This window comes from Odontesthes bonariensis, chromosome 1 (genome assembly GCF_027942865.1).
Source record: "Odontesthes bonariensis isolate fOdoBon6 chromosome 1, fOdoBon6.hap1, whole genome shotgun sequence".
NCBI lineage: Eukaryota > Metazoa > Chordata > Actinopteri > Atheriniformes > Atherinopsidae > Odontesthes > Odontesthes bonariensis.
This window is the reverse complement of record NC_134506.1, coordinates 27,130,276-27,157,809: the sequence shown is the minus strand read 5'-3', so window position 1 is coordinate 27,157,809 and position 27,534 is coordinate 27,130,276. Positions and strand designations below refer to the sequence as shown.

Sequence of the window (27,534 nt, the reverse complement as noted above, 5' to 3'; positions counted from 1 at the left end):
ATATGGAACATTTATAATATATCAGTCGATAACCCTCAACATTATTTAATTTTTCAGACTAGTCCTTGTTGCCAGAGTTGCAGTATTACTAAATTATAATCCTAAATTCATTACAACCACATTCACATGGAAATATCAAGCCATGAAAAAAAAAAAATAAATAAAAAAAAAAACAAACACATTAATATTCCTCATATTCACTTGTATAGCAACATTTCACATCCTTTAAAAAAACTGCATTGAAAGAGAGACAAAAAGGTTTTTTTCTAAATGAGTTCAGTATAAATCTGCTTTATTCACGAGTCATTTTAGCTATATATTTGGGTTTGGTGTATACAGTATATACACATTATCACACGCACTCACACACAAACAATGGCATGAGTAGACAACCATGCAGTACATAAGACATGGGCAGAGAGTGGTGGCTTCAAAGTGTTTCTTTACAACTTCTGACAGTACTGAAAAGAAAACCCAACAAACCAAAGAAAACCCAAGTGAACCGAGTTCAGAGAGACAGAATACCTATAGCAGGCAGAAGGGAAAAAATAACAAGAGGAAAGCACTGCTTGTAAATACATTGCACAGCTTTCACAAAATAGAAATCCAGACTACAAGATCAAAACCAGAGCGAACGGACAAAGAAAAATCCGAACTTTAGATCTGCATATTCACGTGTCCATGAAATGAAATGCATCACGGGGCCATCGCCCACATACAAAAAGAAAAAAAGACAAAAAGCACAAATATTGTACATTTGAGGTTGAATTAAAGTATGTAGTGATATATATATATAAACGACAATATAATTTCAATTGCCGACCCATGAGATCTGAGGTGAAGCTGTCCCTGCAGTGATGTTCAGTTTCAGCGTCCATGCCCCTTTAATACAAAGTTAAGCAGTGGAAAGTGCAAACTGGCCATAGATCAGAGCTGAAGATCACACAAGACTTGGAACAGTGTCTTTAAAGCAGGACCTAAACTGCAGGTCTGAGTATCACAGTGGAACATTGTTGGATTTTACAGTATGTGGGAAATACATCCCTTCCAGTGCTTATAACAGAGGTCATGAATCGTTTTTTTTTTTTAGTTCTCTAAATATCTCAAAACAAAAAAAGTTCAGAAAGATCCAACCAATGAAAAAGAAACCGGACACTGACAAGAAGACTGAATTTAAAAGTCTGCCGATTGTGGCTGGTAAACTGTGTGGTGATGACGGAACCGTCATTTCCGGGTGAAAGTGTCGCAAGTTCTCGCACTGAAAGGTTCGGGAGCTTTTCTGCAGCTACCTAAAAAGGCCAATTCACCCAGATTGCAAATAGCTATAATAAAGTTTTAAATGTCTTCATCTACTGAAATAAAAATGGTAATTAAAAGGAATTTTAGCGCTAAAAGTGAAAGGTTTCCGTAGTTTGGGTGAACCGGCCCTTAAAGCAGCGACTTTACAGTATATCAGTAATAAACGGAGACCGCTGCAAAGGACCAAACGCAACAGAGTGGCCGTAGACTGAAGCAAAGACACCAGAACCATCAAATGCATTTGTAACATATCTTCAGTGTCGAATCTTCATCGTAGCGGTAAACAGAAATTTGCTGCAGAAAATAAGTACGTACATGCATTGCTTTTATAATTCAATTAACTGATAAATCAATCAACAGAAAATTAACCAGAACATTATCTTTTCTTTTCTTGCACGATTAATTACAAACTTTCTGCGTTTCTCGCCAACGTTTAACTGTAAATCAAATATTCTGTGCTGCAACTTTACGAGAGAAACGGACGTTAGATGACCTATTTAGCGCTGAGAATTTGCGAAGGACAGAATCATTCATTTTTTTCTTTAAACAATTAACCGTCAGTCAGTTGCAGTCTCACATGAGGATTGTAAATCCATTTATTATAAGGTGGCCATGAGTTGCATTTAATTACTCAGGAACTTGCTTGGAAGGAGGATTATGAGGACCATTGCAACATAATTACAGTAATAAAACCGGTAAACAGTGAAATTCTTTCTAAACACCATGTAAAAGTGAGAGCTTAAAGTCAAAACTATGAATAAATACAGAGCATGTGTGTGTCACCTCATAGCTTCCTTGGTTCAGGCTAGTCCCTCACATCTTGAAAACTTGACTCAGTTTCAGTCGGATAGCTCATCCGGACTCTATAAAGCATCACTTTGTAAGGGTTGTAGGAGAGAGGATTTGAGAGAAAGTCCAGGATTAGTGCTGTTCAGAAGGCAAACGAGAGAAGCTCCTTCATCAAAAGAGAGAACTGATGCGGTGGTCTGTAGCCATCTCCTCTTTTTTTGTTTTTTTTTGTCTTTGCTCCTGTTTAATATGCATTCAGCAAACTGAGACTGTATGGCTTCAATTGTGTGTGCTTGAGTGTGTTTTTAGTCTGAGGAACCAGGACTAAATTCACTCACTGTTCATCACTTGGGTTGCTTTGCTTTGCTTTGCTTTTAGCCTTGACATGTAGCATTCAGCAGACTGGTTTTGCACGCATCTGTATGCAAGTGTGTTTCGGTCTCAGGGGAGGGCGACGGTGGGCAGCTCACATTCGAAAGCCGTGATGTGCTGAGGATGATGTCGGAGGGTAAGGTATGTGTATTCATCTTTAAAGACATTTCTCAATCCATGGAGACAGTGGGGCAGCTCTCACGCCTCTGGCCGTTCAGCGGTGCAGAGCTGTGATGTGTCTGTGTGTGTTTTCAGTCCATAGTCTGGCCCTCACATCTCTGGCTGCTCTGCGTTAACCGGCTGGCTTCGGGGCTCAGGGGACTCGTAGCGCTGGTGGAAGTTTCTTTTTCTCAGCTTCTCTGGAGCTTTTCTCCACAAAACGACCTCCTAAAGACAAAGAGAGAAGACACCGTGAATGCACAATTACTGCCATCCCATTAATAAGTGGAATGATAAACAGATGCAAAAATATAAACATTCAAATCGGAAGAATACGTGTGTGCAGCTGAATAATTCTCCCCCAAAAACAAATCACATGTTCATGAACCATCTGTAAGAAACTAAAGATGCCAGAATATGAAAACTAATGTTTAAAAGTGGTTGATTCTGTTATATTAGTAAAATATGGTGTGGAGACTGGTAATTCTAATTAGTGAAAATACAGGCTGCATTGCCTGTATTTTCAGCTGTTTTTCACCAGCTGAAATTCACCTTTTGTGCCTTTTTGATCCACCAAGCTCAAACCTGTGAACATCTTGCTCGGTTTAGCTCTAGCTCTGTTACTGAGATCATAGCACAAAGCATCCAGCTGCTCGTGTGTGTGTGTGTGTGTGTGTGTGTGAGTGAGTGAGTGAGAGAGAGAGAGAGAGAGAGAGAGAGAGACTTTTGTAAATCTCTAATTGTAATCAGCACAATAACGCAGGTTTTATTATTGTAAAAGTCTGTTGAAGGCATCACATTCACACAGTTACAGCAAACACCACGAAGCATGGAGTAGTAAAATAAAAATAAACTAGCAGGTAACATCATCGTTACAGGTGCTCCTCGGTCTCTGTGTGAAGCTCACGGAGCTAACCGGTGCTACTTCCTGTTTTATTTGTTTCAACATAAAAGCATGTTTTTCAAAATAAATTTTAAAAAAAACTCCTGCATTTACAGCCAACTTGAATTGTCTTCTCACCATAGTAGTTCCAGTCTAAAATATCACTTAAAAGCAAAACACACAATTGATACCAGCAAGTCATTCAACCAAACAGATAGTGGAGCGAGGCTTCTACATTAAAAACTACATAAAGATGCTGATGTTAAAAGTGTGTTTGCACAACAAATGTTATGGCACTTTCATTTATATGGCAGCACATTTAAAATAAAACTAAATGCTAAAGGCTATACACTACTTTTGAATTAATTTTTGGATTTTGCGGACAAATGCGATAATCGTGATTAATCAGGGAAATCATGTGATTAATTAGATAAAAAATTTTAATCGTTGCCCAGCCCTAATAAAAACTATTTGTATCAGTGCAAACCTGAAGCAATGTATCCATAAATAATCTCCCAGGAACCTCGTGCATAAAATAAGATATAGATTTTCAGAAAGCGTAAACTACAACACCGACTAATGCATGCAAGTGGCTTCTATCATAGTAATGAAAAGCAAACTTTACATCATAAGCTCTTTGAGTGGACTATCTGCAATGAATGCAATTGATTTACCTGTTGTTTAAAGTATCTCCTGTCCTCCTCGTCCACCAGCACCAGATTGAGGAAGTAGCGCACTGAAAACTTCTTGTTGACATCTCTCATGGTCGGTGTCAAGTCATATCCTGTAAGAACCCACAGGCTGTGAGACGCCAGCACTCACATTTTAAGTGAGAATATGCCCACTTGAAATGAATGGGGAATAATAAATCTTGGTACCCTGATCCCTCCACATGCTAAAGAGGAGATAAGCTCTTACCTGCCAGGAAGAGTCTGATTGGAATCGATTCTCCTTTTACTGGAGCACCATCCATGATCTCGTACTTTGCAACCGTTTCTGTCTCTGTGGTAGTACTGGGACCTAAAAAAGGGGGGCGACAAAAATAGGGAGTAGGATAGAAAATGATAAAGTAAAGTAAAGCTGAAAGATATCTCTACAACTCTATTGGCCGCCCATGACGTTATAGTAGAGTTAGTAAACTGCAGGTATAAAATCTTCAAAGGTGATGAACCACAGCGTCGGCTGAAGTCCAGATGCACTTACCCTACATGTGTTAATCTAGGCCATTCTATTCTTATTTGGGACTGCTGTGGATTCTTACCCATGCCTGTTATCTCCTTTTTGATTAGCTGAAGCTCCATATGTTGGATCTTGATCCTAACCAACAGGAAGTAAATCTTCCCAACAATCACATCCTTCAGGTGGTATCTGACAGGCAAATCAAATCAAGAAAAGCTTCTCAAACAGACATAAAGGCAGGTCTTTGTGGATTTGGGTTTTTATGCTACGGCAAAACGCTCTAAATTAGAAAATTGAAACAGCATTTATCTTACTTGGATTTATTATATTCAAACTCGATGTGGAGACAGTCTTCAATGCCAACCTCCATCTTGATCGAGTTGTTAACATCTGGGTAGGTGGCTAACTGGTGGACAATTAACTCGTATTCCTTCACTAAGTCAGACAGACGACGGACTATTGTCACCCTGAGGAAATATCTGCAGGAAGAACACACCAGAGAGCTGTCACCTGAAGTTTGTGGTCCTACGTCTACACAAAACATAGATTACAAAAAAAAAAAAAAAAAATATGCAAACCCACAGCCAGAAAGTTTGGCATCGTCATTTGACATAGAACAAAAATGATCAAATATTACTACAGTCTGAGATTGTTTGGTAAACACTGCAACTCAACTGAATGAACTAATTAAACCATCCCTCCTCTGCTCTGCTGTTCATAAATGTGCGCTGTGAAGTCACAGGGGGGAAAAAAGAAATAAATCACCAAAAAAAAACAAAGAAAACACACCAAGCTGCTCCAGTTTCAGGGCTACTAATCTGCATACCAGAGTCTCTGCCACCCCAGTAAACCCCCTGAGCCTGGACTGTACACTGTAGATGCTGAAATTTATTTCCCATCCAAAACATTAAGAGGGACATGGGTGCACAGTCACAGATGTATCAAATTTGGCAAATAAAATAATGGAATCTGGAGCTGAATTTGTGTAAAAATGTGTTTTAGTGTACCTTAGCCTGACGTTCGCTCCTGTGTAGGACTCGTAGGGCTTCTCCACCTGCATGAACTCAAAGTCGTAGCTTCTGTTCTGGGCGAGTTCACCGGGTAAAGCCAGCTCCTTGACCAAGTCCACAAACTCATGGGTGTTGCTCTTATCTGAAAACAGCTCTGAAGCATAGAGGCAGGGATTTGGATGACTTTTTGTTCTAGACGGTACATAATAGAGGACACTGTTTAAACACCAAACAAGGTCAAGGTCAAAGCATTCGTTTTTTAACATCTACAGTATCTTATGCTCTCTCGGCACACTGCCCTCCTCCTCAACTGCGAATAACGCTGCAGGAGGGTTTAACTCCGCTATGACAAAGTGCATATGATGACCACATGCTCCGTTAAACCTTTTAGCCACATGAGAAAGCCAACAACCTACTGTTGCAACACAGCAGTAGTTTTCCAGCTACAAAGGCCGAGAAGTTAACTCTTGATACACTTCACACATCTTGCAGGAAAGCAGGGAGAAGTGGCAAACACACTCACCTATCTGTCCAACAAACTCGATGCGGATGCCCTGATGCTCCAGCCGCTTTCCTCCCTGTTTCACATTAAGATTCACCTGGAGAGGAAACAGCTGTTGAAACACTACGACACTCTGGCTACATTCCCAATCCAGTGGATTTCATTCATATTCAGGTATCTCACAAAGGTCATTTTAGAAAAAATTTGAATTTTATTTTTCTCTTTTTTACCTTGGGAGGAGGGTTGTCACCGCACCCTCCTTTATGAACAACACAAACTGAAGTTTACCTTGCCGGACACAGACTCTCCGTCGTAGAACAGGTAGTGTTTTTCCACTTTACCATCTTCTGTCTTGAGCTCAGCGGTCTTTCTGTTCTCTGCATCATTCAGCAGCACATCTATTTCACATACCGGCCCAAACAAACCTCCCAGGAAACTCTGGAAGCACAAACATCATCAGAGAAAACAGCTTGTCGCAGATCACATGCACAGCTGTGTTGAGCAACGGTTCCAGCTCGACGTGGCCGTATAACTAGACCACAGCTCTTGTCCCAGTATACATGCGCGGGCGGTGAACCGAGTTGAACACCAAAGTACGTTCGACACCGCAGTGTTGTGAACTTTATCAAAAAATATGCTCAGGACATTCTAACCCTTTTAACTTTCTCTGTGGGAGATCACTGCACATGTAAGTGGGGCCAAATTCGCCGCATACGTGTTTCCTTTGAGCTACTTGAATGGTGGTTTTGTCTGATGAGGCAGCAGTTATAAAAATCAGGATTTTATTAGAGCAGAGCTGCAGTCTGGAAAAGCTTCAGGTGACCGCGAGGTGACAGGCAGTCTTAATGGGCTGATTGTTTGACTAAAGAGAATGAAAAATATATGAATGAGAGCAGCTTTCTTGGGTTTTTGGCTGTATCAATATGCATTCATGCTTTCCACATAAAGATGGAACTTTGGGGCATATCCAGAAAGCCTCGGCTCTTCTGGGTCTTCACGCAGGGATAAAACAAGCTATAATCATGCTGATGTTTATAGTCCGGTTTGGAGAAGCTCCATTTCATACGATTTCAGTCAAACTAATGAGTTTACGGGCATTTTAAAAATCTGTTTTTAGTCAGACTTTTTCTCTAGTGCTATGTACATGTGCTTACAGTCACCTGTGAACTGTTGGCTTGCGTGGTAAAGTTCAACTTTTCAAGACAACAGTTCAACTTCTTAAAGCGGCAAATTGCCTGACTAACTGTGTGTCTTATCACTTGATTGATTGTGCAACAATTCAAAGCATCAAGCACACCAAGCAGCTGAGAGTTAAAGCATCACGTCTGTGTGAATTCTGCCAAAGTGCTGGGTTGGTGATAGCCGAGGCCACCTCCTCCGCTTAAAGGTGGCCACCTAAATGACAATAAGCATACAGTGCACATTTTTGTGGCGGGATGATTGATAAAGAAATGTTTCCAGCCACATATGCTTGCATTTACGGCAGACTAACCGTTTACACAGAACACCCTGGGATGAAGCAAAAATGACGAGCACAACCTTAACTGCCAAGTTAAACCCCCTCACTGCGCGCACATGGGTTAGACTGATGGGCGTGCTCCGACACAAAGCAGAGGGCTTAAAACCATCATTTCCACAACAACATCGATCATCAGCAGTATGCATAAGGGACATTATTTTCCTATGAGCTAGCACAGTCAGTAAGGCATGCTTCAACATGCGGGTGCAGAAAATCGGGAGAGGAATCGGTTTAGTCATCAGGATGTCAGGGGAGAATCAACTCAATCAGCTATACATGAGCAACCAATGTGGTAAAAAAAAAAAAGACACGTAACAACACATTGTAGACAGTATGGTCCTTAAATCAATAAACGAGCAACACTATGATGGGAATTTGAAGAGCTGCTCCTGGTATTCAGCGTGCATGTGACGGTATAACTTCACATTCCACTGAGCTAACCAGCACCGGTGGCTAAAAGTGACTTTTATCTATCCTTTAAGGGGCCCCATTTGCTGACCAAATACGAAATTAATTCAGTTATAAATCACCTGTAATAATTGCTATCACTTTTGACCATCGCCGCTGACTCGTTAGCAAGCCAAAACATCTGAGTAACGGCCTCGGACTGATGCTAATTTGCCCAACCCAGCTAGCTTGTTAGTGTCAGATTTAGAGGTTTAATATCAGTTTCGGGCGTAACGGAAAGCCCCTAATAACATTGGCTGTGCAGGCTTATTGGAGAACGAAAAAATACTGCACTTGTGTCTATGTTTTCCAAATATTTGTTGCATGTTTTTACACTCACCATCTCGCCGTCTTGACAGTTGAAGCTAACAGCTAGCCTCGCTTCGTTTAGCCTGTCAGTCTGAACCGGGGGCAGGTAACAGAGCTCACTGTCATGTGACCTGGGTCACGTGTGCCTATATGTATGTGGGAGGAGGCAGAGGAGTCCATACGTACACTGATTTGTATGCTTCCTGATTTATCATAAAATACTCAAAACAAAAGTCATGTCCACAATGTCTCCCATACCTACACAAATTAGACATATTACTGTATGCATTTTGTTCCGTTCTTTCACAGGATGGAAACATCACGGTGATGACTCGCACAGGTTTGCCTCGCTTTTGAATGCAGAGAGCTCCCTCTGAAGCTTTCATTGAAAGCTGTTGTAAAAGAGGTTTAATTTTCTACTTAAAATCAGGAAACAAGGGGCCTTTTCAACATGCCATGAAAATAAACATTACACAATAACTGAGACTGATGCAGCTTCACAGTGAAACAATAATTGAAACCTTAAAACCTTTAGAAAAAAAAAAGATTAAATCAAGACAAATTCATGAAAGGGAATGCCAGAGATTTCCACGGAAATAAATAGAAATGGACAAACACACTCACATTTGCTGTGGAGGAATGAACTCAGTGACAGAAGCAATCGACCATTTCATTACTGTGATTCTTGGTTCAAGATCAGAGGTGCAGATATGAAGGAGAGGACCGTAATGGATTATCGCAAAACACATGAATGAGGATTGCTTCATACAACTCCCGAGGACTGTGGACTGGGCATAGCGATGCTGATAAAGCAAGAAATTTCAATGTCAACCGCTTGTTAGATATGTGTGACATTCTCTGTCTTCAAGAGACTTGGCTCCCCAAACAAGACCTGGGCAGACTGAATGCTCTGCAAAAAGACTTCCACGGAGCTCGAGTCCACCACTGACCTCAGCACAAGGATTGTGCGTGGTAGAATACCGGGGGGCGTTGCAATATTGTGGAACAAAAAGTATGACCCTATAGTGTCTGTTACGAGACTGAATGTGGACTGGGCCATCGGCCTTGATATTAATGTTGATAATAAAAGAATGATCATCATAAACATTTACATGCCCTATGAATCTATCCAGTCAGAGGATGAATTTTTAAGCAGACTAGCCTTTTTACAGTCATTTATTGAAGATTGTGATTCTACATGTGTATACATTATTGGTGATTTTAATGCTGACTTATCTGATAGCAAGGCCTTATTTACCAGAGATTTGACTGAGTTTTGTCATGATAATAATTTGTTTTTAACTAGCCGGCTCTTGCTGCCTGACAGTAGTTTTACTTATGTGAGTGATGCTTGGCAAACTACCTCCTGGCTTGATCATTTGGTGTGCACAGCAGATGCTCATTCCTCAGTGGTTAATATGGAGATTAAGTATGACTTGGCCATTTCTGATCATATGCCTATATCTATGACACTGAATGTTGAAAATGTTCCTGCTTTGGTTCCACACAATGATGCAAGTGATGCTAGAAAATTAGACTGGTTAAAGGTATCTGAGGAAGAATTGTACAAATACTTCTCCTCTACTGACAAGCTGTTGGGTCTAATTGATTTACCTAAAAATTCATTGCTGTGCCAGGACATGAATTGTAAGAATGCTGACCATGGGCGTGAATTATGCTCTTTGTACGATGGCATTGTCAGCAGTCTTACTGCAGCTAGCACCCCTATAACTACAAAGAGAGGTAAAATACATAGTAATGCCAAACCTGGATGGAATGAACATGTTAGGGATCTACATACTGTAGCCAGAGAGGCTTTTAAACTTTGGTGTGATGCAGGTAGGCCACGACAAGGTCCCCTGTTTCAGAGTAAAAAGGCCACAAACGCTAAATTAAAGTATACTCTTCGTTTTATCAAGAGGAATGAAAGCACCATGAGAGCTGATGCACTTGCTAATAGGCTACAGAATAATGATTATTATGACTTTTGGAAAGAGGTTAAAGCATTGAACAACTGCAAAACCTCTCTCCCCTCTGATATAGAAGGGGTGTCAGGTACTGACAATATTGTTGAGAAATGGCGTAAGCATTACCAAGAACTGTTTAATTGCATTAGGCATGATCCCTTTGAAGTAAATAGCATTGATTCAACTGAAAACTTTGTAATTAGACCTGAAGAAATTCTTGAAGCAATATCAGCACTAGATAATAATAAGGCGTGTGGCATGGATCAAATCTGTGCTGAGCACCTTAAGTATGGCAGCAAGAAACTCTGTCCTCTTTTAGCAATGTGTTTTACTGGGCTCCTTATCCATGGAGTGCTACCTGAGTCACTTTTGTCTATATTGCTTGTTCCAGTTCTTAAGGACAAAGCAGGGAAACTGAATAGTATAGACAACTACAGACCAATAGCACTGTCTAGTATTCCCTCCAAGGTTCTAGAACGGGTCCTCATTACAAGGCTTGATGTTTTTCTAGTAACAGCAGATAATCAGTTTGGTTTTAAAAAGAAACATGGCACCGATATGTGCGTATTTGCTTTAAAGGAAATGGTTGCCAAATATGTGAACCAGAACTCTACTGTTTTTATGTGTTTTCTTGATGCCTCTAAGGCTTTTGACAGAATCAATCATAGTAAGTTATTTATGAAATTACAGCAGAGAGGGGTGCCTAAGGTCATCATTAGGATCCTAGTGTACTGGTACAGCCACCAGACAATGCGTGTAAAATGGGGGTGTGGAATATCCTCCCCATTCCACGTATCAAATGCTGTCCGCCAAGGTGGGCTTCTATCTCCTGCACTATTTAATGTGTATATGAATGACTTATCAGTCCAGCTGAGTTTGTGTTCTACAGGCTGTCTAATTGGTAGCTCTGTGATTAACCATCTCATGTATGCAGATGACCTGGCCATTGTGAGCCCATGTACTGCTGGTTTACAACAACTTCTTAAGGTATGCACTCAATATGGTCTTTTGTATGACATTAAATTCAATGCAAAGAAGAGCAATGTCATGATAGTGAGGAGTAAAGAGGATAAGAAGATGACATTCCCTGTTTTCCATCTGTGTGATAGTCCACTTATGGTGTGCAAGGAAGTTAAGTACCTTGGTCATATAATTTCAGATTATCTCTGTGATGATCGTGATATATACCGTCAACGACGTAAATTGTATGCCCAGGCTAATATGCTACTTCGCAAGTTTAGTATGTGTTCTTTTAATGTCAAATGCTCTCTGTTCAGGGCCTTCTGTACACCCATGTATACTGCCCACTTGTGGTGGAAATATAAGAAAAACAGCTACCAGAAGCTCACAGTTGCATATAATGACACTATGAGACTACTGATGCAGTTACCTAGATGGTCCAGTGCAAGCTACCTGTTTGCACACTCCAATGTCCCTGGATGTGATGCAGTCCTGAGAAATGCAATGTATACATTTATGTGCCGACTGGATTGCTCTCAAAATAGTATAATTGAATCTTTAGTAAATCCAACTAAGAGCTCTCTGAGGTTCTCTTCTAAGCTTAGGCGACACTGGAGAGAGTGCTTATATGCCTGATGGCTGTGTACTTGTCTTGTCTTTTATTTTACAATTTATTTATTTTTTTATTTTTTTATTTTTTTTTTACTATGTATTTATATTGTGATATGGACCATGCACTTGTGTCTGATATAAATAAAGAATTGAATGTGGCAATAGATTACATTACATTACATTACGGTCATTTTGCAGACGCTTTTAACCAAAGCGACTTACAATAAGTGCGTTCAACATCGGTAGGCAAAAGAACTTCAGGTCACAAGAAATCATAAGTGCATTTCCTTCCAGATGTTGTAGAACCAGCAGGAGGCCATTGATGTCTGCAATGATTTTAGTGACATTAAGACTTGTTGGAGCGGAGTTAGTGAATATTTTGTAGCAGGGTGTTGCACTTTGTAGACAGATCCTTGGCACTCTGTAGCTTGTTGTTTATCTCACCACAGCTGAGGAGAGGTGTGTTCAATTGAATAAAAGTTCAATAAAATTAAGAGTTAATGTCAATGGAGTCTGGTGGCTGTGAGAGCGAAGTCAACTCTTCCCAGCTGTCAGGTGTGCTTCCTGGTTTGGAGCTTCTTGCGCAACTCAGGACCTGGATGCCATCCAGCCAGTGAGGAAACAATTTAAGATGATGCCAAGAAATTTGTGTCTTAGACTGCCAGCACTGCAGGCTATGAAATAAAGTTCAGGTGAGGCCTGAAAAGAAAAGTCGCTGTTTTGGCATTGGCAAGTCATAGTCCTAACTTCAACCCGACAGAGATGCCGTAATATGACCTGAAGAGCAAGAAGTTCAAGCAAGAAATCCAGAAACTGCCCTTAATCAGTGTTTAAGCAGCTACAGGAATCCTTTGCAAGAGGTTCTTTCAGTTATCATATCTATGTATGTGTGACTTATTATTGAGCGTGTTAATAGACTATAAATGTATTTTAAGAGTATTTGTGTTTTATCAGTTTGTTTGTTTGTTTTTTTTTTAACACATCAGTCAGCACTTTATTATGAAACTATGAAGAGTTTGTGATTCAAGTGGACAAGTCTGATAGGGGATAAGAAAAAATATGCACAAATGAGTGAGATTCTCCATTTGTATTTACAATTTTTATGACACTGCAAAAAAGTGTCGTTAATGAAAATGATAATTGTACATTTTAATACCATGTTATACCTGTATAGCAATGCAACTCATTTGACAGAAGTACAATTTTAAAGCAAAACATAAGAGAGCTGGATAAGAAAAAACAAAAATAACAGAGTAGTACTAAAAACCCTGCAGGACACAGGGTCCAAGGAACACGGCCCACAAAAAAATAAGCAAAAAAATCAAGGACAGACTTGGGCAGGAAAAAAATAGGTGGTGAAGTAATACTCGGGAAGAATGAAAACCGTGGAAAAAAAACAATTACATCAGTTTTATAAAAGTAATGAACACAAGAAAACCAAGATTGATCAAATAAAACCAAAATATCTTAACATTTATAAGATTATATCAGAATTCATCAATTGACCTTGAGCCATCCATTTAATGTTAAATAATACTACCTAGTCTGAGCCTCATTCACACCCAAATTCAAAACAGGTTTCTTGGACTGCCTTCTTTCTTTTTTTTGTCAACATTTTTTTTTATTGAGGCAAGTAAATGTATACGTTACTGCAATCAATCTTCAGGTTATGGCCTATAGATATATACATTTTTATATAACGAAAAAATTAAAAAAGAAATTAAAAAAGAAAATAAGAAAAAAAGATAAGGATAAAGAACATGAACATGGGGAGCTTACACTTTACATTCCATTTCAATAGGTACATCTAGAAAATGTTAGTATAATGAGAAAGAGAAATAGAAAAAAAGACAGAGGATAAAACAAAATAACGCCTTCAGCTAACAAAAATCCTCTCTTATACATGCAATATATTCAGTCCACTTGGTCCAAATTCTAGAGAATTTTTCAATCTGGATTCTTAGTGAGTATGTCATTTTTTCCATCACATATATATCAAGAATGACATCTAACCAGTCAGTTGGTTTAGGAGGATCTGGTTTTAACCATCTTCTAGTAATAGCCTTTTTACTTGCAACTAAAAGCATCAGTAGTAGTCTTTTATCGTTGTGGTCCCAGTCATCAAATTCAATGTTTCCTAGAAACATTGTGTCAAACCTGTATGGGATATTGAACTGAAAAACAGCTTCCATGTGTGTGTGTATGTCTTACCAATATGCTGCTAGGGCAGGGCATTCCCAGAAAACATGAAAATGGTTTACCTCAATGAGTCCACAAGCTCTCCAGCATCTTACATTGGGTATTTGTTTACGCTGTTGTAAGGGGATAATAAAGAATCTGGACAGATTTTTCCAACTAAATTCTCGCCAAGAATTAGAACATGTGGTCTCCCACTGCAGAATACAAAGACTTTCCCACTTCTCAGCTGAGAGCTGTATCTTACTTTCCCTTTCCCATTTTTCTTTAATATAAAAAGTATCGTCGGAGTTAGCACTACGGAGGCTGCTATACACTCTAGAAACGACTTTGAAACACATTTGTGAGCTAATTGCTTTTTCAAACACTTCTAATACCCCCTTTTCCCCAGCCTCTAGAGTTCCAGCTATATTTTGGTTGTAATGATGCCTGACCTGGAGGTATCTATAAAAGTCTTGACGCTGCAGGCCATGGTCATTCTGCATTGCTTCAAAACTTTTCAGATTCCCTCTCGGTGCAAAGGTGGTATAAGTTGTTAAGCCCTTTTCATTCCACATTTTAAATCTGGCATCTGATTTAGCTGGGGGGAAGTCAGTGTCAAATGCGCACCATTTCAGCTTTCTGAGTGGCTTTTCAATGTTACATAATTTTATTATCTTCTGCCAAGTCTTCAAGCCTGTATTTATCCAGGGGTTGTTTTGATTTAGCATGTTCTTCTGTAATTCACCATCCACAATTATTGCTGCGAGAGGCATCTCACCAGAGATAGCATTTTCAATATCCTTCCACCTGGCTGAATAAGAGGGGCTGAACCAGCACACCAAAGATCTTAACTGGGCTGCGTAAAAGTAGTCACGCAGGCAGGGAAGGTTTAGACCTCCTTTTCCCTTGTCCAACTGCAAAGTTTTATATCTAGTCCTAGGTTTCTTGCCTTGCCACAGAAACCTTGAGATTAACTTATCCCATTCAATAAACTGATTGGTAGGCACCTTGATTGGAAGTGCTTGAAAAAGGTACAATAATCTTGGAAGTATGTTCATTCCGATGGATTCAACTTTAGAATTTAAACTCAGGAAAGGGATGAGTGTCCATCTTTGCAGGTCTGCTCTAATGTTGGTGTTTAAAGGAGTATAATTCAGATCAACCAATTTTCTAATGTCCTTAGGAATATTAACTCCCAAGTATTTTATGTAATTTGCATCCCATCTCAGGTCATACTTCCTTAAAGGATAAGACCGGTTTTTTGACATTGGGCCCTTGATTTCACATTATAACATGATGTTCTACTCACCCCTGCTTGTTGTTGGTCATTTGGAGCTGTTCCGAAGATATTCGCGAGGCGTCTGGTTGCTCTCTTGAGATATTCGGCCATGAAACGGTTTCCTATGGGCAAGCTTATACAGGCACAAACTATGCTGTTTATAATTTATTAATTACTCTACACTAGTACTGATAACGTGGAGGTGCGTCGCTTACTTAAAAAAATCCGGGTTACTAATTTTGAATTTTAGCCGAATGAATAAATAGGCAGCAGGTCTGTGGGCTGTCTGTGGCAGTAGCACGACGATGAAGTCAGTAACACCCAATTTACGACGAAAAAATCAAAATTACAATAACCCGGATTTTTTTAAGTAAGCGACGCACCTCCACGTTATCAGTGCTAGTGTACAGTAATTAATAAATTATAAACAGCATAGTTTGTGCCTGTATAAGCTTGCCCATGGGAAACCGTTTCATGGCCGAATATCGCAAGAGAGCAGCCAGACGCCTCTCGAATATCTTCGGAACAGCTCCAAATGACCAACAACAAGCAGGGGTGAGTAGAACATCATGTTATAATGTGAAATCAAGGGCCCAATGTCAAAAAACCGATCTTATCCTTTAATAAATGGTCAGTTGGGGTATAGTTAAAGGTGAGTACTTGGGTTTTTTGCACATTTAGTTTGTATCCTGAAAATGTCCCGTATCTGTGTAGTGTGTCCATCAATTTGGGGAGTGTTGATGTGGGTTGTGATAAATAGACTATGACATCGTCTGCGAATAGTGCAAGCTTATGTTCGTCATCATCCATTCTTATCCCTTTAATATTGCCATTTTGCCTAATCCACTGACTCAGTGGTTCAATAAATAGGGCGAAAAGGAGAGGGGAGGCAGGGCATCCTTGTCTTGTCCCTCGTTCCAGAGTAATGGATCTAGATAAGGCACCATTTACTTTAATTCTTGCTGTGGGACTATCATTGAGGGTTTGGAATATTGCTATGAGAGATTTGTGGAAGCCAAATTTTGCTAGCACCCTATATAGAAAGGATAATCTCACCGAATCGAACGCTTTCTCGGCGTCTAGGCTAACAAGAATTGCTTCTGTATTCTGTTGAGTAATAAGGTTAACAATATGTAGGGTTCTTCTCAAATTATCGTGTGTATCAGTTTGTTCTGATTATAATTGTCTTTAATTGTGCAGTAGACGAAGCTCATTGAAGAAGCCCGTTAATTCCAATGACAACATAGTTGTGATAAATCACACAGTAAGTCCTTTGTTATAATCCTTTATTGTTCGAAGTATTCCAGATGCACATTAGACAGTGTGGAGTATGAAATCACATACAGTCTATAGTTGAAATTTATGTATATTTCTTGTACATATTTTGGCTTGTATTAGTTAAGAGAATGTGAACCCATTTCTAAGGGGTTTGTGTCCTCAAAATTCTCTTGTCCAGCCTCGTAACCAGAACATGCTTCATCGTCCTCCTGGTTAAGCGTAAAGTTTCACAACATTTGAGGGAAGGGGATCAAATAATGGAAAAATGTCTCTGTGTGGCCTACAAATCCCTCCAAAAAAATGGGGGGAGCTGGACAAATGAGCAATGCATAGACAAAGGTGTAATCTTATTGCACAAGTATTTGCGTGATTTCAAGGTAAAGTTGACTTTTTACAGTATTACAAAGCAGGTTGGAAGTTTTGTTTTCCACAAGAAAGCAAAAATATTGATAACAGTCAGCTTCGACGAAAAATAATTTATGCTGACCAGTTGTTTAAATTGGAATCTGTTTTAACAGACTAAACAATCTCACCAAGAATCCAGAAAGTATTTTTGGCCTTTGTGTGACTATCTTTGTCCACCAGGTGGTGTTGCAATACAAGTTTTACTATCTGACTAGATGGGCAGTTAAAATAGATGCTCGTCGTGTGAATGCGTCTACAGTTTCAGAAGGTGGTCTTCTTCGAGGTCCTGCTGTGTGGGTTTCGCCTCACCAATCAAAGGAATGCTTGGGAACAATTTCCTCATGCTTCTCACATTTTCATCTATGAACAGAAAAGGAAAACGACAGCTCAAACTACATGAAGCAGAAAAAAGACTCAGAGACTACTGAATCTGTGCCAATCTTTTACCCTCAAAATACCTTTGCGTAGGGCGATTTTTTCCAAGTGCTCGCCAGAGCCTGTCTCACTTTCAGCTGGAGTGGCCCAGTCCGCATAGTATGGACCGTCTACTGCAGAACCTTCATAGCTACCAGAACCTTCCTCACTCAGGAACATGCCAGGTGACTCTCCGTCCTCGCTCTTTATCGGTGTTTCCTCCTCTTCCATCTCCTCTTGCTCGTATACTTCGTCTCCCTCCTCCCTCTGTGGACTCTCATCCTCCACAGATTCCACCTCTCTGAAAACAAAAGCCAAAGTCAGAATCTGACTTTCATTCTGAGTTGCACGGATGAGTTGTTGTTCTGTTGTATAATTTTCTGAATTCATGCTCTCTAATGTAAACCTGTAAATGCTTCTCTCGAATGCAAACTCTGAATACATCTATGGGATGAGGTCAAATATAAATGGCATTTTTTCATAACTCTCAGCTAACTTTGATCTGTCATTCAGAAACACTATTTGATTCTTTTCTTCTTTCGACAAAAATGATACAAATCCAGTTGCAGAGGAGAAAGGCGATGCTGTTCGTGACGGAGGTTGTTCCTGTTGTTTAATTTACTATGTTGTTGACAGCTCACTAACCACACTGGCTACTCTCACCCATGCTATTTCCTGACTTCCCCAGCCTGCAGCCACACTACTCAAACTCAAAAGTGCTGTAGGAGCTATTTCTCTATTTCTAGTTAAGTATTAGAATTTAGATTTATTTTATATTACTTGCTTAGTTTTTTGGTTGATAATTAGCATTTTAGTTTAATTTGAGTTGTTTAGGATAAATTAGTTTGTAATTAAAGCGATACAATGTAACTTCTCAAAAAGCCCACTCTGGAGCTCCCCCTACAGGCTTGGAGGTAATGTACGGTTACACTGTCGTAAATATAACACCCTTTCACTTTCACTTTTCACGTTTGTTGACGAACCGGCGAGGAGTTAGAAGGTGCAAGCTATGTCGACCAAGAAGGTAAGAGTAATCAAATGTACCTGGGAGCGTGAGAGGGGTCTATTTGTTTTTGCGGTAGGTGTGCCAGAAAGCAAGTCAAAGTACTTCTGCTCAGCTCCCGGGCCGCCACCGGGCCGCTCCAGCAAAGTTACATAGCGCAGTTTTTCCAACTCAGACCCCCGAAGGGCATAGGAGACAGGCCAATCGTAATATTAAAACTCATTCTAGCCACACAAATTTTTTCAAGCTGTTATTTTAAGGTAGAAATGTTACATAGTATTGCTTTAATTTAATTCATTTTTTGTTTGGGAAATGGGCGTTTCACATAAATACTTGGGTTTTATGGAGCTCTGGGCGCACTTGGGTGGTCACGTTTTTTTTTTTTTTTACCATTTAGCAGTTTTCAGTTGTCGGTTCGTCAATCAGTGGGTGAACAGGTGAGGCAAGCAGAAGCAAGGGCAGGAATCAGAGCAGGAGAGGCAAGAAGGGATCCTGTAAAGCTTGTCATGTTCTGTTTTGCCTGCAAACACGGAATAAACCCACGATGAACTACATTTTTGACGTTTTTGGACCTTTTTACTGCGTAAACCAGAAACCCACAGTGCGTCAAGTAACTATTTGAGTTCTGTTTAATTTTAGTTTGGTAACCTTTAAGACAAAAGTTTTTTATTTTATTATTATTTTCATAGACAAATAGTCACTACAAGTGCATTTTGCCAGGATCACACAACTTAAATTGAGCATGAGTGTATACTGTGATTGATTGGCATCTATCCGACCCCCATGTTGACATTTCTTACGCCTCATCACGTTGATTGTTGAAGTTTGACCTCACATTGCTTTAAATGGGGGGTAAGTTGCAATAAGTGAAAACCCCTTGTATGTTCAGACTTTAGACTTCTAAACTGACACTTTCTCTTAAAGTGAATCTGAAAGCCGTAAGGGCCAATGTGTCAGCGCACTTTTCTGAGTTAACTCTACTAGTTTTGGTTTCTTGCATATGGTTCAGCATTTTTAAACGCAGCGAGGACCTACAGAGTCAGCGATTGATCTTATTGACTGACAGGGATTCTTTCACGGGTCAAAGTTTAATGACTGCATTACTGTATAATGCTTACATCTAACTTGGTTCTCAAGAGTGAAGGTAACAAATTCAATTTACTCTTGTTACTGGAACAAAGTAGATTCAATCCTTTGCAGGGCCCACACAGTGACAAACGAGACAAACAACCACTCATGCTCGCACTCACTCGGGTCAATTTAGAATCACACATTAACCTAACATACGTGTTGCTGCTCTATGGGAATAAGTTGGCGACCTGGAAAGAACCCACGATTCAAACCAGGAACATTGGAATTTAGAAATTGTACTGTAATTTAAATACATCCCCTTGCCTTGTCTTCACAGGAACGGTCACAAATCATATCAAAAAGTCATGTTTTACTCCCCGTAGATTTTCAAAACAGAACATTTTTATTTTTATTTGAGTAGTCAAAGGTATCTTCCTTTCACAAGTGCCGTTTTCACCATAGGAACTGTACATTTATTTGAGCAGAATAATGTAGCACTCTTTGCAGCTCTGCAGGTTCTTCTCAAATATCTGACAACCATGGTGCAACCTTACATATAAAAACAATGGACCAGAAGTAGCAGCCCGCCAGTCGTCACAGCCCACTTCCTTTCAACACTTCCCTTTGACTTCCTGTTCAAAGCAAACTGAGAAAAGGGAGGGCTGCTGCTGAAGCCCCAACAAGCTGGAATAATGATGGAGGCCAGATAACAACCTCACTAACAACACAGAAACACCATAGCAATTAGCTTCATTTTTTTGTGGCCATTCAATTCAACCGTCTCTTTTTACATCCCTCCTGACTTTACTTTGTTCATCTGCAATTCACAGAATTATTTATTGAAGCTTCATAGTTGTAATCTGGATATAAGCAACTTAAATTCCTTCACTGTGATTTCAGAAACACTCTAATTGGATAAAAAAAAATATTTAGAATGTTTCTTACTTTGAAACACAAGGTCAACATCTAAAAGGATTTATGGTTAAGAGGAACTCTAAAAGAGGAAACTGAGGGTTAGGACCAAGACTGTGATACTCTTTTTTTCATATTTAAACCCAAATTAATTCACTTGTGATTTATGACAAAAGCACACACATAAAACACACACATGCAGTTCTATACTGACTTATTAGTACCATAAGTTTGATAAAGTTAAGCTAAATGGAACAATCTGGAGGGTCTGAACCAGAAAGATGGTTGGAATTCCCTCATCAAACCATAAAAAATACTTCATTTACAAGTCTGATATCCTCCAAAATAGTAGGGAGAACGTTATTCACAGCTGTGTTCAAGCTGTGAGTGAACACGAGTGTTTTTGATTTAACTGCTAAGCCATTTTTTTTAGAAATTGCTACAAAGAAAAAGTGACTCACTTTGAAATCATTAATTAGCCTTAAAAACTTTCGGGCCCTCTTGTACCAACAAAGCAGCGCTGATATTTTTGGCCATACAAATCCGCTGTGGTGTCCTGTGGTGTATGGGATGTGATGTTGGACACATATTCACTGAGTCTTATAGTTTGATCTGATCAGGTATGGCTTAATCCTAATGATTTCTCATGTTAACATCTGAGCAGTTTGGAGTCATCAAATTGGACTCTGCTGTTCCCTAAATGGTGCAAGCTCATCAAGTGCATCACAGACAGACAAACACTTTTTTCTGCCTCCTCAATTGTTGCCTCTGCTTTTATTATGTCACACAGTGCAGTGTGATCCTGGTAATCTCAGACAACACATACAAGCTGTTTTCTGCACCATGTAGAGTAGAAACGTGCAAACCAACAAATACGACAGAAACAAAACAGTAAAAAATGATGAGAGAATTTTTCTCCCACATCGTCACACATCTGTCTTGGTAGACCATTTCAACAAAGGCTGACTGCACTTCCTCTCTACTAGTGTCTGCAGTATGCAGAGCGCAAGCGTCGCTACACAAAGCTCCTTTTTTTTTTAGCCAAGCAGTCCCTTCGCACACATACGTGCAACAAATGAAATCAATATTAAATTTTTTCAAACAGCAGTTTAGTTTATGTTTGCTGTTTGGAGCATGGACAGAAACTTTGGTTAGTTGGAGTTAAAATGAGCAAGAAAAAACAATCCCATTATTTCCAGACTATGTGAAAATGATGCTAAAATGACCACAAATAAACAGCTTTGAATAGTAAATACTCAATACATATAAAACTGGATATAAACCATGAGCCCTTCAGACCTTTCTTGCTCCAGCTCGACCTTCTTTTTTGTTCTCTCTGTCCTTCTTTATGCCTCCACGTCCTCTATTTTTGCCTTTCTTGGCCTCATACCTCACACTTAAAATTCTCTCTCAAACAGACAATGCATGAACGCACACAAGCAGACACACAGCTAGAGACTGTGTCACTGGAGGGTTAATCAATGTAAAAGATCCAATGCAACATGAGCAGTTCCATATCGAACAACTGCATTTGTCTGAGAGCAACATTGTATGATGATTGTGTTTTGGCTTTCCAGACTCTTTTAACACCGAGACGCTCCGTTCGTCCTCCAACCAACTTTCAAATCAAATAAACCTGCGCATCGCCGAACACTCTCACTGTTACATGCCTGAATACTTACAGATACTGTGCGGTAGAGGCAGGCAGTTTGGACGGTAGGTCTGAACTCCATGGCATCTCAGGACTTTGTTGAGTCACACAGTTGGCCTGGTCACCCTCGGGATTGCATCTCACAAACTTATACACAGCTGTCCTCGGTGCTCCTACAGAGAGAAAGAGAGAGAAAAAAATCCACTGATGTTCAGTTTTTGTGTTTTCCCATCTGCATCTTTTACATTAACAATTTACTGCAGCCAGAGTCTTTTTTGGGAGACGTCATCTGGAACGGTGATGCAACAATGTGTTCTCCTTTCTTTTTCCACGTTTGGAGTCTTTCAGAGGTTACACCATTGTTTTGCAACAGAGTAAAGTAACGGCTGGTCTCATGGGCCCCGATGGCTGTTTCTTCTCTTCAGCGATGTTATAGAACAGGAAGTATCGACATCACCCGCAGCTTTTTCTCAATATGTTGTCACACACTGGCTATGGAGCTCAGCTGATGTTAAAACCATGTTCAGCTTTAAGCGTTTCATCGCTAAAAGCCAATAAACCAACTTTCCTCCACGAAACTGATCTTGATTATTGAATTAATTGTGTCCGTCTGTTGTGAATTTATGAACGTTTCTTTAGAGATTGTAAATGAAAAAAAATATAACTGTTTTAAAATCTACTATCACCATTGATTATGGAGACTTGTAATTTCTGATATTGTTTGTAAAGTGTATGTTTTGGATGGCAGGTTTTCTTTGACCACTAGTTTGAGTTGTGGGTGATTAATAATTGATAATATGCTTTCAGGAAAGTCAATAAGTGTATCTGACCTCATGATAATCTGCTGCTGTGTGTATATATATATATATATATATATATATATATTTGTAAAAAGCACTTGTATTGCTTTTGGTTGTACATCTTTTCTAACCATTAGAATAAAACATGGAGTTATTGTATAGATTCTTCTGGCTAACACCATATTTTAGTTCTGAAATTCCCGGTAAAGCTGGTAAACCAACTTATTACAAAAGAAGAACAACAAAGCAGGCACTGTATACGTGTAATGTCTTTTAAACGATGATAAGTTGTTATTGTTTTCACTGAAAAATATAGAAATAATGGAAAAACACATAATATGTGGGACAAAGCAAAAATATAAATAAAGGTAATATCCTACAATTCAGTAGACACGAGTCACAATGTATTAGATATCTACAAATCCGGTCTACTTTCCCCATTCAGTTTGCATATTCTATTTTAGTAAATGGCGTAGTCCGAAAAAATGTCAGAGCTCAACAAGTCGGAAATTAAACGCCTTTTTCTCTTTCCGTTTCAGTGTGAGATAAACCAGCAGGGACTCTACACAGTTTTACCACAGCATCATGGCATCATGTGATGGTGAGGCACAGACAATAAATAAACCATAAGTGATCAATAAACCGGCCAGGATAACTCTCGGATTTTAGGGTTATTTTTAGGGGGGGGGGGGTTCTGATAATTTACAAAGCCCTGCTCTGAGTAAATGAGTCATATTAAGTTACTGGAATCCCATCATACTAATACAGAGAGTCGGTTACCAGAGAAGTTTCTTATTCTTTGCTTCTTCTTTTTTTTACTGGAATACCTCCAAGTTTTCAGCTCCGTGAGATGTTTACAGCCTTCACATGCAGCAAACGGTTTAGTTGGCTGGGTGTCAAACGAGTCTTATCCCCAAAGACAGCAGGCTACTGGGCTACACTGCTTGTTTTTGTTTTTGTCTGCATCAAGAGCTACAAAAGTAGATTCTAATGGTCGACTTACCCTTTCCGTTATGTAAGGCGAGGCAGGAGATAAGGAGAAGCAGGATCAGTTTCATCCTCAAAGTTGTCCCTCTTTAACAAAACAGCAGTGTCAATTAACTACGCGCCGATGTGAAGCTTCTTGGCGTGGTGAGGAGTAAGTGTTAACTGGCTCAGACAGTCAAATTCCCCTCAAAAGAGCTCAGCCCTCTGAGTGCGTCATGGTTTCCTGAAGTCTTCTTGCGCGCACAAAACGCTGAACATCCACACTGGAAACTTGTGCGTTACCGCTGCCTCGAATATCAGAAATCAGATCGGAGTTTGCGCAAGGGCTCAGTTGAACAGAGGAAACCCGCAGAGATAAGCTGCCAGACTTCCATCTGTGTTTTGTATAATAACGACAGAGGAAGCGGCAATTTGTCAGAATTGGCTTAAAAAAAAAAAAATTTTAAAAACGAATTCAGTTCAGTTCAGTGGAACTTGTTGCTGTCTGTATGCGTTTTCTTGGCTGTTTGTATTTGTGTTGGCTGTGAATTGAATTCTTTGCCTGTTTCCCATTTATTTTCTGCCTTTAATGTCCCTACACAAGCACTGGCAGTGGTCAAATCTTATCAGTATCCTGTTTTTCTGTCCTGAGCTACTGAGGTATTTGTATAAAACAACTGAGTATTTTCATTGACCATATGCTTGGCTTCATAACACGGAGAAGGGAACTATTGTACATATACGGTGTTTGTTCTTAAGAAACAACCCCGTTTTCCTTATAAAAAAAAAAGGGGGGGGGGGCGTGATTCATCACTCTGTCATCAACATTTAAAACACATCATGAAAAAAGTATTAAATTAGCTCCAACTGACCACGTTTAAATGGTGCTTTTTTCGGAAATGATGTTGTCCTGTTACACATAGTCGATACATAACATTGAATGGGGCTACCAAAACAACCTCAATTTTACTTCAAGTTTAAAGACATCAAACATTTCTCCCACCACTGGTGTTTGTGTCCCTTTATGTAACATCGGACCCTGCCGCTTAACTAAAGTGGAAACATTTCAAGTGCTACCACCTGCAATGTTTTGGAGCAACAGGAAGAAGCGTGTTCTTCAGACTGACTCTCAAATGACCCAGAATGCTACTGGACTACTAGACCTGTAAAAAGGTACACGATTCATTCAAATGAATGAAAGCACATCACTCAAAGTGCAACACCTTTTGGGGAGTGTTGGTGCCTGAGGGTCAGTTTACTTACAAGTACAGAACGAGATGAAGTCGGTGTGTCGAAAGTTTGTCAAAGTTTCATAGCCGACAACAGGGAACAAATTTGCGATCAGAGCATTCAGAATTTCAGTTTTTGGGATGTTAATAGTAAACAGTTATCTACTGTCTGTTTAGCAGATAGAGAAAAACAAAAGCTGGACATACTCGCTCCTTTTTCCTCTCTCACAAAAAAAGCAGGTTCAGTCACAATGCAATCAAGACTGACTTCAAGATGAAACAAAGTGTAAACTCTCAGCCTATTTTCTATATTCAAAGTGGTAAACAGCGTCTTAAACATGTCTGCATTCGTCCTATACAAATGTAGGTTACAGCCTGTGCAAAGAAGCTCAACTAGACTCAAATAGTGCTCCGCACAGACTCAAAGGTTTATTCTTTTTGCATAGGATGAAAGACAGAGTACATTAATACGGCTAAATTTCTATTAAAACTGCTCTGATTCAAATATTTTTCTGTCTTCTTGGCCAGACAACTACCTGAGTCGATCACCGTGATTAAAACTCAGCCCATTAAGAGTGCATGCTTACTCCCTGTTACTTATAGCATTGTGTCATAACTGCAGCATCATCTCGCAAAATCACTTCAAGTCACTTCACAAACAGCGTCTGTGTGGTCAATTCAGTTAGAGAGTTAGAAGCAACAGAATGTCTTGATCATTTTCTTACGTAGTCCACAGTGTTGGTGTGTCAGACATACTTGAGTCAATAACTAATAATTCCACACCTGTGTGTGTACACTGGGTCAAGGACATCAAGTTGAGCTGTAAGTCTACATCATATATCTTGACCATGCTGAGTGCCTATGTGACTGGAAACTTGCACATCTGGAAAGGCACCACCATTGCGATTCAATCGAATTTCTATGCTCTATTGTATCTCACTACATTCCTTGACGTTTATCCATCAAAGAGTGTTGAGATGCTTTAACAAAACTTTACTCGGTGGCACACAAGCCAAAGTCCCACTACACTGTATATAATTCATAGAGAACGAGACTCAATGAAAAAGAAAAATGATCGAATCCTTGATAAATCTTAAATGTTGTTAATATTTCTCCGTCATCTTTACTCTCCTGCTTTAAAGGCATATACATATTTGATGCCTTGATTTGATTGTTTGAAATGGGACGCATACACACAAACACACGAAAAAGTGCACAATACGACAAAATGTATGAGAAAATGGGTTTTTTGGATGTTTGGATTATGACCCTGTGAGCTATGTTTGTGGGTGTTCATGTTAACGTCGGCACTCAGACTCAACTGATTCTTGAGTTCTTGTATGAAACAGAAAGAGGTGGATCGGAGGCCTAAAAAAACTGCATTCTTCCCCACTTTGTTTTTGAGCTCTCCTTTCTCCTCCTCCTGTTTTCACTCAGTGACTCTTTTGTGTCGGTTTCCAGTCTGTGCTGGAACAGGAGTAAAGACGACACAGAGAGAGGACTTTTTCAGCTGACACATCAGTACAATCTTAAAGGAAGTGGTAACATCAGTTTCTATCATTTTCCTTCAGGAAATGACACACCAGTCTGCCCAACCTCGCCTCTCTGCACAACCACACACACACACACACACACACACACACACACACACACACACACACACACACACACACACACACACACACACACACACACACACAAATACTGTAAGTGACAAGTTTATGAGGCACGCCATTCCACAAAAGGCTTTTCTCCTTTTAAGACGTCCCTTTCTTCTCAACAGCATTTCATTCTTAATCTATTCTAAACAATGTGTTACCTCCACAAATATCGGATCGATTACTTTTGATACTGTATTTGTTTTACATTTTTTTCCCCCTCTGGCAGTTGGTGTCTCATTTTATCTGTAAAACCACAATTTTACAGTCTGCTTGGTTTCCATTCCCACCCCTGTCTTATTATGTGGGATCAAGCCTATTGTCTGAATAAGCGGAGTTTATGGCAGGACAGACAGAGCTATTTTCACACCCTTGGATTCAGAAACAAAGTGAAGGCACACACAATCGTTAACGCATATGCAAAACACAGCAAAGTCTTTTCACTCGTCTGCAGAAGGGCCAAGAGGCACTAAAACATAAGGTATCTAAGCTTCACAGTGACAGTTGTACAGGGGAAATTGACTGAAAACCACGGTAAGCTAATATAATCAGTTTTCTCGTTCTCGGCAGCTGTCACGGTGCCGCAGCTTGTCAAACACCACAAACAGCATTCACATTTTGCCTTCTACTCCCCAGAAAGAAAAGTGGAAAGTAGTAGTTTTATCCTGGATCCTCAGGGCCAC

At 39.7% G+C, this 27,534-nt stretch overlaps 2 protein-coding genes across 2 annotated transcripts; both read right to left on the bottom strand.

Moving 5' to 3' along the window:
- Positions 1 to 275: 275 nt before the first annotated feature.
- On the bottom strand, positions 276 to 8,603 carry vps26a (VPS26, retromer complex component A). The gene is made up of 9 exons (XM_075462433.1): positions 8,500 to 8,603; positions 6,482 to 6,631; positions 6,215 to 6,290; positions 5,689 to 5,845; positions 4,996 to 5,160; positions 4,764 to 4,870; positions 4,421 to 4,522; positions 4,177 to 4,286; positions 276 to 2,847 (listed from the first exon to the last, which is right to left on the bottom strand). Exons 1-9 carry the CDS (start codon positions 8,500 to 8,502, stop codon positions 2,731 to 2,733), a joined length of 987 nt encoding a protein of 328 aa, XP_075318548.1. The 5' UTR covers positions 8,503 to 8,603; the 3' UTR covers positions 276 to 2,730.
- An 8,130-nt stretch (positions 8,604 to 16,733) lies between these two features.
- On the bottom strand, positions 16,734 to 24,189 carry srgn (serglycin). The gene is made up of 4 exons (XM_075462375.1): positions 24,002 to 24,189; positions 22,230 to 22,371; positions 17,606 to 17,862; positions 16,734 to 17,507 (listed from the first exon to the last, which is right to left on the bottom strand). Exons 1-4 carry the CDS (start codon positions 24,054 to 24,056, stop codon positions 17,401 to 17,403), a joined length of 561 nt encoding a protein of 186 aa, XP_075318490.1. The 5' UTR covers positions 24,057 to 24,189; the 3' UTR covers positions 16,734 to 17,400.
- Between the last annotated feature and the right edge of the window lie 3,345 nt (positions 24,190 to 27,534).

Bases quoted from the DNA above. Each gene is read 5' to 3' on its own strand.
- srgn (XM_075462375.1), bottom strand. From the start codon at position 24,056: ATGAAACTGATCCTGCTTCTCCTTATCTCCTGCCTCGCCTTACATAAC. The intron at 17,863-22,229 runs GTAAGTATTCAG...TTTTGTTTTCAG, and splicing joins GCCTCTACCGCACAGTATCT to AGAGGTGGAATCTGTGGAGG. The intron at 17,508-17,605 runs GTATTTTGAGGG...TTCTGTTCATAG, and splicing joins AAAAATCGCCCTACGCAAAG to ATGAAAATGTGAGAAGCATG.
- vps26a (XM_075462433.1), bottom strand. The intron at 5,161-5,688 runs GTACACTAAAAC...TTCTTCCTGCAG, and splicing joins GGAGCGAACGTCAGGCTAAG to ATATTTCCTCAGGGTGACAA. The intron at 2,848-4,176 runs GTAAATCAATTG...CTTTGTCTTTAG, and splicing joins GGAGATACTTTAAACAACAG to GAGGTCGTTTTGTGGAGAAA.